This window comes from Pipistrellus hanaki (assembly GCF_964339955.1).
Source record: "Pipistrellus hanaki genome assembly, chromosome: 12".
NCBI classification, from domain to species: Eukaryota; Metazoa; Chordata; class Mammalia; order Chiroptera; family Vespertilionidae; genus Pipistrellus; species Pipistrellus hanaki.
Window position 1 is genome coordinate 19,980,968 of NC_140514.1, and position 15,129 is coordinate 19,996,096.

Below are 15,129 nucleotides of genomic sequence, written 5' to 3' on the forward strand. Positions count from 1 at the left end.
AAAAAAAAAATCTAAACCTTAAGATGACTTAAAATTGTCTTTTGGATAGTGAAATACCTTTTTCTTTATCTTTTTAAACATCTACTTTTATTTTCATAGTTTCCAGCCATGTGGGTGGTGTTTATATAGGGCGCTTTGGGCATTGGATTTGAATTTACACTTATATACTGAACCCACAAGGGAAATCTTGTATTCACGGATAAAAAAATAAAACCAAACTAGCCTTAAGATCATCCCTCCAGATGTTAAGTATTTTCAAACATTAAGTAAGGATTGCGTGGTTTTTCAGAGGTGTTTTTCATAGTTTAAGGTTTTTCATCCTAACTATAATCTTTGATTCCTCAAATGCTTTTGCATATTTATCTTCTTGGCCCCTATAATCTGAAACATTGCTAAAACTACATTCTTACTTATTTGGAGTATATAAAGTAAAAGTCTTAGTATCATAGAAATGGCCCAGCACTTCATTTTCTTTCTTACTATCATTAACACTCACACATCCCTTCTAAGATTTTACATGATCAAATATGTTTTGCAAAAGATATAAGCAGAGCCAACATATTTCAGTTATTAAACTTGAGGCACCACTGTACCCCCAGACACACTCTTGTTCTCCCCCCCCCCCCATTACTCTTATCATCATGTGTAACATACTGTATACGTAATTTTTACACCTTTATTATACTTGTGATCTCTCTTACCCAAAGACTTTAATTTCAATTCAGGCAAAGACTTTAGGTCTGTGTTATTCACTGATGTCTACCCAGTACCTAGAACAGGCCTGGCAGAATCAGGTATTCACTGAATATTTGTTACATTGGTGAATCAATAAACCTCACTTGACATACTCTCCTACCTATATCTTGACACTCATTTTTAAAAATATTTTTTTATGATTCCATCAGTGGACCCTAAGTTTTTTTGATTTCCTTTTGCTTTCCATTATAAATATATGTGTGTGTGTGTGTGTGTGTGTGTGTGTGTGTGTTTTCATCTAAGTTTAATTTTCCCCTCAAAATGTATTATTATGCTAGGCCATCCAATTAGAATCTTTATCTCACCACTTACCTTCTTTATATTCCTTTAAACTTTGTTTAAAATATGAAAAAGTTAGGGCTGGAAACTTCCTGATTCTTATGAAATGCTTTGCATATTATTATTCTTCTACTAAACATGTACATTACTTTATATGATAGCAATTCTGCAAATCTCTAATGTACCCTTTTGTACCTCAGAGTTAACACCACTTGGCTAAGTCGTCTTCAGACTTGATAATTGTTATATATACATTAAAATGTGCTGTGCAAGGTGCCTCGTTAGCGCAGTAGGTAGCGCGTCAGTCTCATAAAATGTGCTGTGCAGTATTTTCCTTTTATGATGATACCTTTTAGGAACTTATTTAATGTTAATGTAAAATTCTAAATTTAATACTGTGATAAATTAAGTCCATGCCTAATTTTATTATTTCTCTTCTGAACTTAGGTACAAGTTATGGAAGAGAAATTAAAAGCAGCTAATATTCAAACGAGTGAATCAGAGACAAGATTATATAAAAAGTGTCAAGATCTGGAGACCCTGATACAGGAAAAAGATGACATCATACAAAACTTGGAACTGCAACTTGAAGAGCAGGTTAGGAAGGATTTGATCATTAAACAGTTCTAAATATATGCATTCGTTTATGCATAATCACAAAGATTAAAGAGACAGAGCTTGAACTTCTAAATTTTGGTCAGAAATCTTACTCATTTGGTCAACTCATAGAAGGGCATCACATTTATTGGTGAGAGGTGAAAGTAAAATGGCATTCACCTTTAAGTCTGGGGTAATTCTGAGACGCTTTTTGTATGTGAAAATGCTCCTAACTATAAAGATTTGAGTGTAATGTTTAAGTTGAAAACACTTGGTTATCAGCAGGCCTTTCTGTCTGTAAAATGTTTCAAATAAATCTTTGTTTTAGATGGTTTAGGGTAGGCGTGTCGAACTCAATCAGAGAAGGGGCCAAAATCTAAAATCCAGCCTAAATCGTGGGCCGAATGGTTTACTGAACAGTCATAAACTGACAATGTCATAAACTGACAGCGGAGTGCAGTGATGACAGCGCGGTGGGGGCCACATTGCAAGGCCTGGCGGGCTGGATTTGGCCCGTGGGCCTTGTGTTTGACACATGTGGTTTAGGGTGTTGGGAATGTTGATGGATCATTATATTTTAAATATATGTTTGTGGCTAATCTATCTGCTTAGAAATGTGCACATTGCTTATAAACCACTTTATTGAGTTCATTTTAAAAGTTTATTAGCAAAAAAATTGCATTAGGATTATTTAGCATCATTTAAATATGACCACTATGAAATTGTTAAATATGTTAAATTACTTATTTTCAGCTTTTTCCCCCCATTTCTGTGGGTATTGGTGTTTTATTGGATCAGTGGTTTTCAGCCTTCACCACCCCTGTTCCCCACCAAATATAATTTACATGGTAGTCACATTCTCAGTAGTTTTGTGACCATAACTAGATTTTAAGGTTGGTAAATGTAAGCTAGCGCTTTTTGATCTTCATTTTTTTTCTTGATCTTTAAAAACTAGTAGTATTTGAGGGGAAACCAAAGCCAGGCCCCAGAGGAGATTCTGACTCTCTTCTCTCTAACCTGGTTGATCACTCCCGCCGCCCCCCCCCCCCCCCCCAGTGTTGTAAACCCTAGACCATTCTGAGAAATGGTTTCTTTTGTTGAAAAGTTCAGTGGATTGATTTCAGTATATTATCTTTCAGAGAAAGAGAATAGCAGTTGTTAAAACTAGTAATATTCGCATATGCTATTATGGTTTATTATTTTATCTGCTGGACAATTGTCACTTTTTTTTTTTTTTTCACTCTATTTGGTAATTTGAAGGTAGAGGTATTAACTTGGAAACAAGTTTTAAGTGTATTTGCCTTTTCTATGTATGATATAACATTTTTAGACCTGTGAGTTTATATTTGAACTAAACAAACTGTTAATGTTATTTCAGAAACAAATAAGGATACAAGAAGCTAAAATAATAGAAGAGAAAGCAGCTAAGATCAAAGAATGGGTAACACTTAAGTTAAATGAGGTATTTAATGTTATATTTTGCCTTTTTTGTACCTTTTACTTCTTTTAAATAGATAAGTTATCAGAATTATATGATCAGTCTCAGTGAAATAAAATTCTGGCCAGTTGGTTTGGCTGCTGTCTTTCGGTAAATGTGAGATAGGGTGCTTTCATTTTAATGTTCAATATATTTCTAAAATGAAAAATATTGATAAGCTCATGGTAATCAGTATAAGTAGCCTCATTCTAATTAGTACTTTCTAAACTCTATTTCATTAATTTTAAATAATTATAGAACATGTGAATGTCATAAAATTGCGTTCAGTATCTAAGAAGTACACATTATTTAGTTTATATGGCAGATTAAATGCTAAAGTAATTTGGTTTAAATTAATTTTACAGTGTAAAGGCATAGGGGGTGAAAACACTTAAAACTCTTAGTTTTAGAAAAAATTATTATTGAAGCCATAATTATGTAGATTGATAACATATGCTGATAAATCTGTCTGATATTTGCTTATCATTTCTTTTGTATTTTGCTTATGTGTAATTATGTGTAATTAGGTATTAACATTTTCTAAATATTGTAATTTACTAGTATATTTTAGAAATATATATAAATATATTTTTTACATATAAAATATAAAAGAATACCATATGTCCTTTTAGCTGGAATTGGAGAATCAGAATCTTCGTTTGATTAATCAAAACCAAACTGAAGAGATAAGAACAATACAGTCAAAACTACAAGGTATGAGTACTTTGACTAAAATAGCTCAGTTGGTTTTATTTGGTTATATACAATTTTACTATTGAGCACTTAAAATATGACTGGCACTACTAAGAAACTGAATTTTACATTTTACTTATTTTGAATTGAGTTATATTTAAATAACCACATGTTCATATTAGAAAACACAGGTAGACAGTAGCAAGTAACACAAAAGAGATAATACTAATTTCAACGTTTATTTTCAGGTATGTTTGCTTAAAAAAAAATTAGCTCTGGCCTGTCTTTCTCAATAGTTAGAGCACTGGCTTGTGCATTGAAGGGTCTTGGGTTCGATTCCTGGTCAAGGGCATGTACCTGGGTTGCAGTACAGGAGTCAGCCAATTGATGTGTCTCTCTCACATCGATGTTCCCCTCCCTCCCTCTCTCCCACTCTCTCTAAAAATCAATGCTGATTCATTCAGCTGTCAGCCCTTCTCCCTTTCCCTGAGGTCAGATGTAGAGGGTGAACAGTGAGGCTGAAATTTCCAACCTTTTAATCACTTGGCTGTTTCCCCTGGCAACCAGGCCTCATCACTAATCATCAGGGAAATGCAAAACGACAATGAGATATCACTGCATACCTGTCAGAATGACTATTATCAAAAAGACAAGAAATAACTAGGTGTTAGCAAGGATGTGGACAAAAGGGAACCCTGATACACTGCTAATGGTAATGTAAATTGGTTTAGCTACCATGGAAAGGAGTATGGAGATTTCAAAAAAATTAAAAATAGAACTACCATATATGATTCAGCAATTCTACTTCTGGGCATTTATCCGAAGAAAATGAAAACACTAATTCAAAAGATATGTGCACCCCATGTTCATTGCAGCATTTTTACAATAGCCAAGATATGAAAACAATTTAAATGTCTATCGATAGGTGAATGGATAAAGAAGCCATAAAAAGAGAAATCTTGGCATTTACAACAGTAAGGATGAACTCAAGGGCTTTATGTTAAGTTAAATAAGTAAAAAAAAAAAAAAAAAAAAAAAAAAAAAAAAAAAAAAAAGACAAATACCTTGTCATCTTTTATATGTGGAATCTAAAAATAAATAAAATTGGAAAACCAAGCTCATTGACACAGAGAACAAATTGGCAGTTGCCAAAAATGAGGGATGTGTGGTGGGAGAAATAGGTGAAGTTTTTTTTTTTCTTTAGTTTTACTAAATTGAATAATAAAAGGGGGGAAAAAGATGAACCTTAGGATTTTCAGGCTTTTATTCTGGCATAAGGAGTGATTTGTCCCCGTTTTTATGTGCTTTGGTTCTGTGTTTAACAAGCTGTTGTGAAAAATTCAGATCTTGATTTTGATTAACGATCTTGCAGAAGTTCAAGGGAAGAAGTCAGCCAGTGTTTCCACACCAAAGCTTTCGGAAGGCCAGCGCCTGAGCAGTTTGACCTTCGGGTGCTTTTTGTCCCGGGCGAGGAGTCCTCCTCAAGCGGTAAAATCTGAGGAAATGAGCAAGATACCATCTAAAGAACCCGAGCTCACTGAAGCAAAAGACGTAGAAGGTATTTATGAACGGGCAGAATTTGCTTTGACATTTTTTTAAAAGGGAAAAATCCTTATGTGGCTTAATTTTCCTTTTTTAATTTTTAATTTCCATCACTCAAAAGGGTAAATATACAAATTTTTTTTTTCTTGACAGATTCATGTCTTATGAAACTACTTTTAAAGAGCAGTTCAGCATTTAACATTGTGTATCTAGCTATGTTTTGTTGTTGTTGTTGTTGTTTTGAGAGTCTTTGCCAGTGATACAGAGGAGAAACTGATTTTCCCTCTTGGTACTTCTTCCTGCAGTAGGAAGCAGTGATGTTTAAAATTGCAAAAGGTTTGCAGTCTGGCTGGCATGGCTCAGTGGTAGAGCATTGACCTATGGACTGGGAAGTCATGGTTCAACTCCTGGTGAGGACACATGCCTGGGTTGTCGGCTCTATCTCAATGTGGGGCATGCAGGAGGCAGCCCATCAATGATTCTCTCTAATCATTGATGTTTCTGTCTCTCTCTCTCCCCTTTTTTATTCTCTCAATATATATATATATATATATATATATATATATATATATATATATATATATTGATTGATTTCAGAGAGAATAAAAAATATATACATACACACACACACACACACACACACACACATACACACTAGAGGCCTGTTGCAGGAAGATTCCTGCAAAAATTGGACTTCCTTGGGCCTATTCCTGCAAGAATAGAGCTTCCTGTGGCCTGAGTGAAGCCTGGACACTCGCAGAGGCTGCAGAGCAGCCTCTCTGTTCAGCACTCGAGTTCTGTAGCCCAGCTGACAGGCCTGGACACTCCAGAGGCTGCGAGTGGTGAGGCTGGATGCCCCGCCAGAGTGGGCAGATCGAGCCTCACCACTCAGCCTCCCTCCCACCCCTTCCCTGGCCTACAGGTCTGGATACTCCAGCAGAGGGTTTGAGGGGACTGGGTGCCGCCATCTTGTGGCTATGGGCACCACCATCTTTGTGATGGAGTGACAGTTAATTTGCATATTAATCTTTTCTTAGATAGGATCTTTTTAAAAGGTTCACAGTTGTACCTACATGGTACTTGTTTCAGCTTAGAGCTTCATATTAGAGCTATGAACTTTCTGTTCATTATTTTAAATATTCAAAAATTATCTAATATTACATATAACATTGCAAATTTCTAAAGAAAAAGAGCACTAGGGGACAATTTTTGTAACTGCTTTGATTTTCCCTTTATTGCTTCAAAGACGAAAATATTTGTTTAGATGTTGAAACGCTGAACCTCTGTGCGGATTTGTATTCTTCTTTCGGTCTTAAAGCCCCTCTAAATTTTGCTTTGTGATGCCGCTGCTGGCTTTGCACCTAGGATGACTTTCCCCAGGTGTTTCAGGGAGACTGAATTTGCATCTTCTCTATTTACAGTCCCCACTTCGCTTCCCCCAAAGGAAAAAATTATAGCCCTAAAAGTCTATGCTTGATTATGAAATTCTGGAAACTACCTCATGTTTTTTTAGTTAGAAGGCTCCTGTGCTACTCACTTTTATGCCATTACTTGCATGTTTGTTGTTGTTTGCTGAGAAGGTTGCCTAGACTGAAACTTCTGTTCATTTGCAAGTGATTTAACAAGTGCCTGATACCAAATTGCAGAGTTTATTTGTTCAGCCTCTATATCCTTTGCTATAAAGGTCATACCTGTGTTTCTGTTTTCAAAAGTTTATTTTGTACTCTTTGATCAAAAACTTTAGTTCACTGTTTCTGAAGCCAGTGGTTTATTCTGTTAATTATGTTATAAACAAAATAAGCCATGTCTAAAGACATTGTAGAAGAGTGTAATTCTTATTATAAAAACACATTTTGAAGTTATGATTAAACCAGAAGTAGAGGGAGGAAAGCCTTTCTCTGTTTATGTTTTCTTCATGGTTTTGCATATTTCATGTATTGAAGTTTGGAAACCAAGTTTGTTATCTAAACTTTATTATGTTTTAATTTACTTGGGATGATTTTGAAATATAATTGAAAGAGGGTTGTCATTCTCTTTGCTTCTAAAATCGATTTAAGAGTATCATTTTTTAGTGGCTGCTGTCTTGGATAGGTAGTGTTGCCCTTTTTCACATTTTGCTTCTTTGATTATCTCTCCTTAGACTATTGTCAGTCTTCCCCCAGCATGTTAATATGTAAAAGCAGTTTCATTTTGATACTACCCTATTGAAGTGCTAGGGCTCCATATTTTATATAAAGCTTATCGTTTCCAAACTTGGATTTAAAAAAGTCATACAACTAGAAAAGAATAATGTAAATTAACTCTATTCTTATGAAAACTCCAGTTTTTACCATGTCGTTACATAAAGCTGAATGCGCAGAAAGATGATATTATTAAAGCCAAACGTGCCAATATGATATACGCTTTTCTAGAAATGGAAATTCCAGAGAAATCTGTCGATAACCACGTTCAAGGAAACAACCGAGGCCACAGAACCCCTTGCGGCTCAGAACAGAATCGGAAATCAAGAACCAGCTTTGCTACGGAGGGCGGCACATCCCAGAACTCTGGGGCTCCCGGGAGTGACTGGAGTTCCGATGAGGAAGACGGGAGCAAAGGAAGAGCCAAGTCCAGGTACACGTCCACCCTCTCCAGCCACACGTCAGAGGAAGGGGCCCAGTGTAGCAGGATGGGCAGCGAGACCTACCTGACAGCGTCCGATGACAGCAGTTCTATATTTGAAGAAGAGACTTTTGGCATCAAGCGACTAGAGCACAAGAAGCTGTATTCTTGGCAGCAGGAAGCGCAGTGGAAAGCTCAGAATAGTCTTCTTCTTGGAAAGGGAAATCCTGAGTCAAGTAAAAAGGAGCACGACAGTTCCTCAGACGAACTGAATAAAAAATTTCAGTCTCAGAGGCTGGATTATTCATCGTCCTCCAGCGAGCCCAACACCCCAAGCCCTATTCTGACCCCAGCGTTGACTCCGAAGCATCCTAACCTACTGCCTGGAAGAGGAACCCAGTTAGTGCCTTCATCCAACCTGCCGCCCCCAAGGTTAAGGATTCCCAATGTTTTCAGTATAAGCGTCGCCCTGGCCAAAAGGCACCTAAGCCAGCCGCAGTTAAGTTCCGACAGGATGTTTGGTACAAACAGAAATGCCATAAGCATGATCCGGCCGCTGAGGCCCCAGGAAACCGACCTGGATCTGGTGGATGGCGACAGCCCAGAGGTTTTAGAGAACATGGACACCAGTGGTGACGACGGGTTGTTTTCCTATGACTCCCTGGAGTCCCCGTGTTCAGATGACCAGGAAAGCTGTGACTCGGCGAAGAAGGCGGCGTGCAGCAAACCTCCGACTCCTCCCCTGCACCGCTTTCCCTCCTGGGTAAATTGTGTTGCTGCGTGGAGCACACGCACACTATTTATTTTTTATTTTTTCCTTACCACTCATTTTCAGGTTTGGCTTCTTCTCCAGCTTCTTTTCAAATCTACCTGTGTTCCAATCATTCCCCGTTTTCAGAGCAAAATCTCCCCTTCTCTTTCTCACTGAGGTCTGAGTCGCTGAGAAGTAAGACAAGGGTAAGACAGATGGGAGAACAAGATACGACCTTTATTGCTGATTAAACGGATTTTAGAGAATTGGTGGGCAGATGAGCTTTCTAATACTGGACTTTGGAGCCAGCTGATTGATTCATCGGCTGGTGCTGGACCCCGCTCAGGCTGTGGCCAGTGGGGCCTGCCCCTCGGAAATGGAAAGCCTAGAGCAAGAACAAATGGTTGTTCTAAAGGGAAAGGAGAGAGGAAGGTGCTGCTGGACTCGGCATGTCCAGTTTCTCCTTCCAGGGGTCTTCAAACTACGGCCCGCGGGCCACATGCGGCCCGCAGAGGAGTCTGATCCGGCCCGCCAGGTTTTTTGGGCAGTGAGTGCAGCCGAGGTGTTACAGTAGGAATTAGTAGTTCATATAGTCTGGCCCTCCAGCTCTCTGAGGGACCGTGATCTGGCCCCCACTTTAAAAAGTTTGAGGACCCCTGTAAGCTTTCCAATCGCATTAAACCACTCCTCCTCCCTGGGGAGGGAGAGTGAATAGTTGGGAAGAGATCAGGAGTGTTGAATTACTGGAGCTCCCTCCACAATTAAGAAAACATCTGGAGTGGAGGACAAAGGTTCCTCTTTAACTGTATGATACGTGTGGGTGAATTCTCCACCAGGACGCTTCACTCTGATTGGCCATCTGTTTTTTGAAGTTAATTATTTAATTGACTGGCTTTAAGAGAAATTTAATTTTGCTCTTTATGAACTTATAACTCCATTCCTTTAACCAAAAGCATCTTCCTAAATATCCAGAATAGTTTGAAATTCTTCCATTGAAACACTGACAATTAATACAATAATTAACCCATCCATTACATGATTTCTTAGGAATTGCCAGATTTGAAAATTCTTCCTCTGTTTGAAACAGAGTGAAACGATCTGTTCTGTAGACTTAAGTTTTCCTTCCCATTTTGACGTAATTTAACCTGTGGCCTCAAGAGAAACACCTGGATTGCAGGAGTTTTGGGTTTCTGGAGTCATGCTCTGTTATTATTATTATTTTTTATTTAGTGAGAAATGCAGTTTTTAGCAAATTAAGGTGACCATGTTTCCTAGTATAAATTCAGACCTTGAGCTGTATGTGCTCTTATTTACTTTCAGAAGAACCTTTCATTGTCCATATGAAACCGTCTGCAGTTTATTACTAAATTCTGGACAGCAAAAAAAAAAAAAAAGCGGGAGGGGATCTATCGGCATGTGAATCTCTGGAATTCCAAATATGTTATCCTGTAGGCAGCATGCTTTTCTTATTATGTTGAGATTTCCAGAGATTTAGGTTAGGCTTTCATGTTTGTTTTAGTTGGCAAACCATTTTACTTTTTTTTTTTTTTTTTTTTTTTTTTTTGCCTTTTTTGCTTTTCCTTGGCTGCTGAAACTATTCAGTCCTGAAAAAAATATACTATTGTTTTTTCACAAACCCTTTAGCAGACTGGCCAAGTTTGAGATTTTATTTTTGTTTATTGGTATTTTCAGGTTTTACAAAAAAGAGATGTATTCCTATTCAATTTATCAGAGTTTATTTTAAGGACTTTTAATAGTTTAAGACATAGCCCATCCTTATTGAACTTGACTATCATTTAAAATTCAATGGTCACTCTAGGGGGACAACATGTGATGATTGAGCAGTACCTCTGATAGTCAACTCCTTAGAAACTGGTGACACCTTTGCCTCTGGTCCAGTGGCTCACTTTTCCTCTCCTCTCTACAGCGAGTCTGCTTCTCTCACCACTTCTAACTACTCCTCTTCACTCTCCCATGATCTCTTACTGTCTCACATCTCCTGCTTACTGTCTTATCCTATATAATAAAAGGCTAATATGCAAATTTCCCCCTCAACCAGGAATTCCACCGTAAGTTTGACCAGGAGGTGGGCCAGCCCACCAACCACCCGCAGCCTCTCCCCATCCAGCCCTGCCCCCAATAGCCCCCACACCCTGATTGGGGGTGGGGCTGGCTGGCTAACCTACCGTGTGCCCTGCCCCCTGCTGGCCCAGCCCCATTGCCCCAATCAGGGCAGGCCGGCCGGACCCCACCCATGCACAAATTCATGCACCAGGCCTCTAGTTTTTATCTACCAGTATTTCTCTGTTCTGCCAACTCTGCCCACAATCACACTCTCAAAGAAACTGCATCTGAGTCATTCAGTCAGCCACTCTTCAATCCAAAGTGTCTCAGACAGTCAGAGATTCTCACGCCCATGACCTCACAGGCCCCTGACTAGCACAGTCCTGAACAGGACTGCCTTAGGTGCCTACTGTACTATGGTCCAGACAACTGTGTCCAGGTTAGAGTCCCTTTACTCACAGTGGGCAGGGTTAATAACCTTTTTTAATACCCATTTCAGAGCTACCTCTGAAATGAAAAAGAGAAAGAAAAATAACCTACTTTTGGAAAAAGTATACATTCCATTAAAAATTGGAAAATTTATACATTCCATTGCAATTCTCACACTTACTATTTGACCTCAGGTGTTTCTTCTATTTCATTGGAATATGTAGGTAACAACACTTAAATGCTACTCTATCTGTGATTTCTGATTTCAAGTGTTTTCTTTTTTCTTCAACCATGCTCTAGAATGGTAGAATATTAAAGGCAATATTTATGTGCAGTCAACGATTAGGAATGGATTCTGGATTCATGTTACAACTATTAAAGGTTCCCCCCCCCCCTTCCTTTTTTTTTTTTTTCCTTTAACCATATTCTAGAATGGTTGGCTATTAGAGGTAGTGCTCATGTAGAGTTAGTGATTGATTTTGAGTAAGCTTTCTATAACTTTTTTCTTATCCTCAAAAGAATTTAAAATACCGAGCAAAAATTTGGGAACAAAGATAAATAATGGAATTATTAATGGATGAAAAAAAACCATCTGCAGTGCTATTCACAGTGGCATATTTTAGTTGGCAATGGTGACAGTTTTATAATAATGCTGTACTCTAATGAATATTAAATGAAAAACATGTGTATTGAAAGTAATCATTTCTTTACTGTAAATATTCAGTTTAAACTTCTCTTTTACATTAGGAAAGCAGAATTTATGCTGTGGCCAAGTCAGGCATTCGGATGTCTGAGGCCTTCAGTGTGGAGAATGTTAATAAAAGTAAGTGATTCTGCATGCTATCACATGAATGAACCTTGAGGACATAACGCTAAGTGAAATAAGCAGTCACAGAAATGTAAATACTGTATGATTCCACTTATATGAGGTATCTACAGTAGTCAGATTCATAGAAACAGAAAGCAGAATACTGATTATTGGGAGTTGGGGGAAGGGAAGGGAGAATAGTTGTTTTATGGTTACAGAATTTCAGGTTTGTAAGATAATGTTATCAAGATCAGATTCACTGGTTATCTCTGAGATATGGATTAGTGGTAGGATAGGTAGAAGAAATGACTGGAATGACCGGTCCACCAGTACTATGATGCACACTGACCACCAGGGGGCAGACACTCAACACAGGAGCTGCCCCCTGATGGTCAGTGTAGTTTCACAGCCAACCTCCTGCGGCTCCTCCCCCCAGCTGGCCAACCTCTCAAGGCCCCTCCCCAGTGCCAGCCAGCCCCCTTGATAGGCCCCAATCGCCAGCCAAGCCAAGGTGCGCCAATTCGTGCACCAGGCCTCTAGTGAGGAAATAATGAACCATGTAATAGAGCGTATGATTACACCTGCAAATGCCATAATTTTTAAAGTAGACTATATAACCAATAATCATGTGTGTTAATCCAATTTCTCTTTTAATTGGAAATTTTGTTAATTCACATTCGTAAGAAATAGACCTAAATGCTGGTTAGAAGGTTGTTGTTTTTGAAAAAATAATTTTGTTTTCTGTTTCAGATTCTGTTGCAATGCTTTCCTATACCACATCAGGACTTTATACATCTCTGATATACAAGAATTTGACAACTCCAGTGTATACAACATTGAAGGGGGTAACTCATTATTGTTACTGTTAAACATGTAACAATATAGCATAAAAATATAAGAAATGAGCAATCTGGAGAAGATATTTGTTCTTATCAGTATCAGAGATCTGAGTCCAATTTTGTTCTGTCCCATGTGATACTCCACCCCCTCCACGGATTAGTTAATTGTTTAAAGGAACTATATTACTAATGATGCCATGAAAACTAATTTAGAAAGATCTCTGTATCACTGCCAGGACTCCCCTCCCTTGCTTGAAGAATCTTATTTAAATAAGTATCACCAGGTATTCATGCCCTTGGGTTTTCAGGAATCTTTTATAAATCGCCACATGCCTTGCTCATTAGAATTCGGGACTTAGCAACATGACTTTGATCATGTCAAAACATATTCTTTCATTCCTTAAAAAACATGTATTCCATGGCTGCTTCTGATAAAACATTCTAGCACCTAGGACAGTGCCTGATATGCTGGCCCTGGATCCGGGGGCTGAGCTTTGTTCTCCAGCAGTGCCCATGCCTCGTTATTTGACTGTGGGCAAATCCTTCAGTCTCCTTAGACTAGAGTGAGGGGGTTAGCTAAGATGATCTTTTAGGCCTTTTATAGATCTAAACGTCTGTTCTTCCTAAAGAGAGAGGTGACCGTAGCGATAGACACACAGAGCTGACTCTGCTTTTCTGTAGAAGGCGACCCAGATAAGCAGCAGCCCGTTCCTGGACGAGTCCTCTGGGTCAGAGGAGGAAGAGAGTTCCAGATGCAGCTCCCGGACGTCCGAGTCTGACACGCGCAGCCGGAGTGGGCCCGGCAGCCCCAGAGCCATGAAGCGAGGTGAGCGAAAGGCTCGGGCGTTCAAGGCGACTCCAAACCGTTCAGAATACTTTGTGGAACTTTTATCTCTTATAATAGGATATTTTTTAAAAGTTAGAACACTTATTTTAAACCACGGTGACGAGAGAATTAGCCTGGGACTAAGACACTTATATTCTCGATTCTCTTCCTGTTCCCAGACAAGCCACATACGCTTTTTTTTGTTTAACCTTTTCTTTCATGTAAAAGAGAGGACACTTGATTGTGGTAACAATTCATTTGGATAATTTATGGGATAGATTTATTTCTGCTCAATTTGGTACAATGCTAAATGGCAGCAAACACATCTAAAAATCTGACGATTAATCTGATAGTAAGATGGAAAACAATAAAAAATTTACTTTAGATCTATTTGAGATGTTTGGTGGTTTTGGAAGAAACTTTTGGCTTAGGAAGAGGTTACAGAGAGATGTCATCACACTAAATGGTGTCTATAGTTACAAAAACTTTGAATTCACCATGATACGTTTATTGGTTTTCAAACTGTGTTCCATGGAACCCCTAGGTATTCCCGAACCCCTCATTTTCAACTGGAGTCATCAACTTTCATAGGTTTAGTATTTTGGGGCTTCCACTGGTCTCTTTGTTCATACCTTGACTCCTCAACTTACCCTCTAACCCCCCAGCTAGATTTATATTAATTTTTTCTCCCAAAGTTGTGCTGGGTCTTATTTTCGGAGGATGTCTTATTTTCGGGGAAACACGGTATCACTCTTTTACACAAAACTGGTGACACCATTATGCAGGAACTCATAATGGCTATGAGGTGTCTTTTATATCCTTCCTCCTCTCCGTTTTTTCTCCTCCTTCATTCAACTCTGGCCACACTGCTGTTCCTGGAACATCCCAGATGCTCTTTTATGTCAGGACCTTTGCACTGGTTGCTTCCTCTGCTTGGTCTTCTTCACCCAGCTGTCTATATGGCCGACTCCCCCGCCTCCTTCAATGCCTGTGCAGACACTGTCCTCTCAGTGAGATCTGCGCTGACCACACCATTCAGATGCACTCTTTCGCCTTCTCCAATTGCTGGGCTCTTGAAAATTCCTTTTGTCTGCCCTACATATTGTTTTTCCACAGGACTTAGTGCCTATTTTTTATCTGTCTCCCTCCAATGAGAATCCGCATTCCACAAGGGCAGAAAAGGTTCTGTTCTGTTGTCTGTTCTATTGCTAGCACCTAGGACGGTGCCTGATATACTGGCCCTGGATCCGGGGGCTGAGCTTTGTTCTCCAGCAGTGCCCATGCCTCGTTATTTGACTGTGGGAAAATCCTTTAGTCTCCTTAGAGAATGAGGGGATTCGCTAAGATGATCTTTTAGGCCCTTTATAGATCTAAATTTCTGTTCTTCCATTAAAAGAAAAAAGACATTACGGTAATCACAACTGTTATTTGTCTTATTCACATAAATAATAATGATACAGTGACATC

General features: G+C 38.8%; 1 protein-coding gene across 3 annotated transcripts in view; it reads left to right on the plus strand.

Annotated features, from left to right (window-relative positions):
* The window catches only part of PLEKHH2 (pleckstrin homology, MyTH4 and FERM domain containing H2), a 66,762-nt gene that overhangs the window by 14,905 nt on the left and 36,728 nt on the right, over positions 1-15,129 (plus strand). For all 3 annotated transcript variants that reach the window (XR_014796569.1, XR_014796570.1, XM_084901471.1), the window contains 8 exons: positions 1,483-1,632; positions 3,011-3,094; positions 3,742-3,823; positions 5,175-5,360; positions 7,756-8,708; positions 11,937-12,012; positions 12,748-12,842; positions 13,518-13,662. Coding sequence is in view for 1 of the 3 variants with exons in the window: in XM_084901471.1 (XP_084757597.1) it covers positions 1,483-1,632; positions 3,011-3,094; positions 3,742-3,823; positions 5,175-5,360; positions 7,756-8,708; positions 11,937-12,012; positions 12,748-12,842; positions 13,518-13,662 (1,771 nt within the window). In the remaining 2 variants the exon portion in view is untranslated. The remainder of the gene's footprint in view (positions 1-1,482; positions 1,633-3,010; positions 3,095-3,741; positions 3,824-5,174; positions 5,361-7,755; positions 8,709-11,936; positions 12,013-12,747; positions 12,843-13,517; positions 13,663-15,129) is intronic.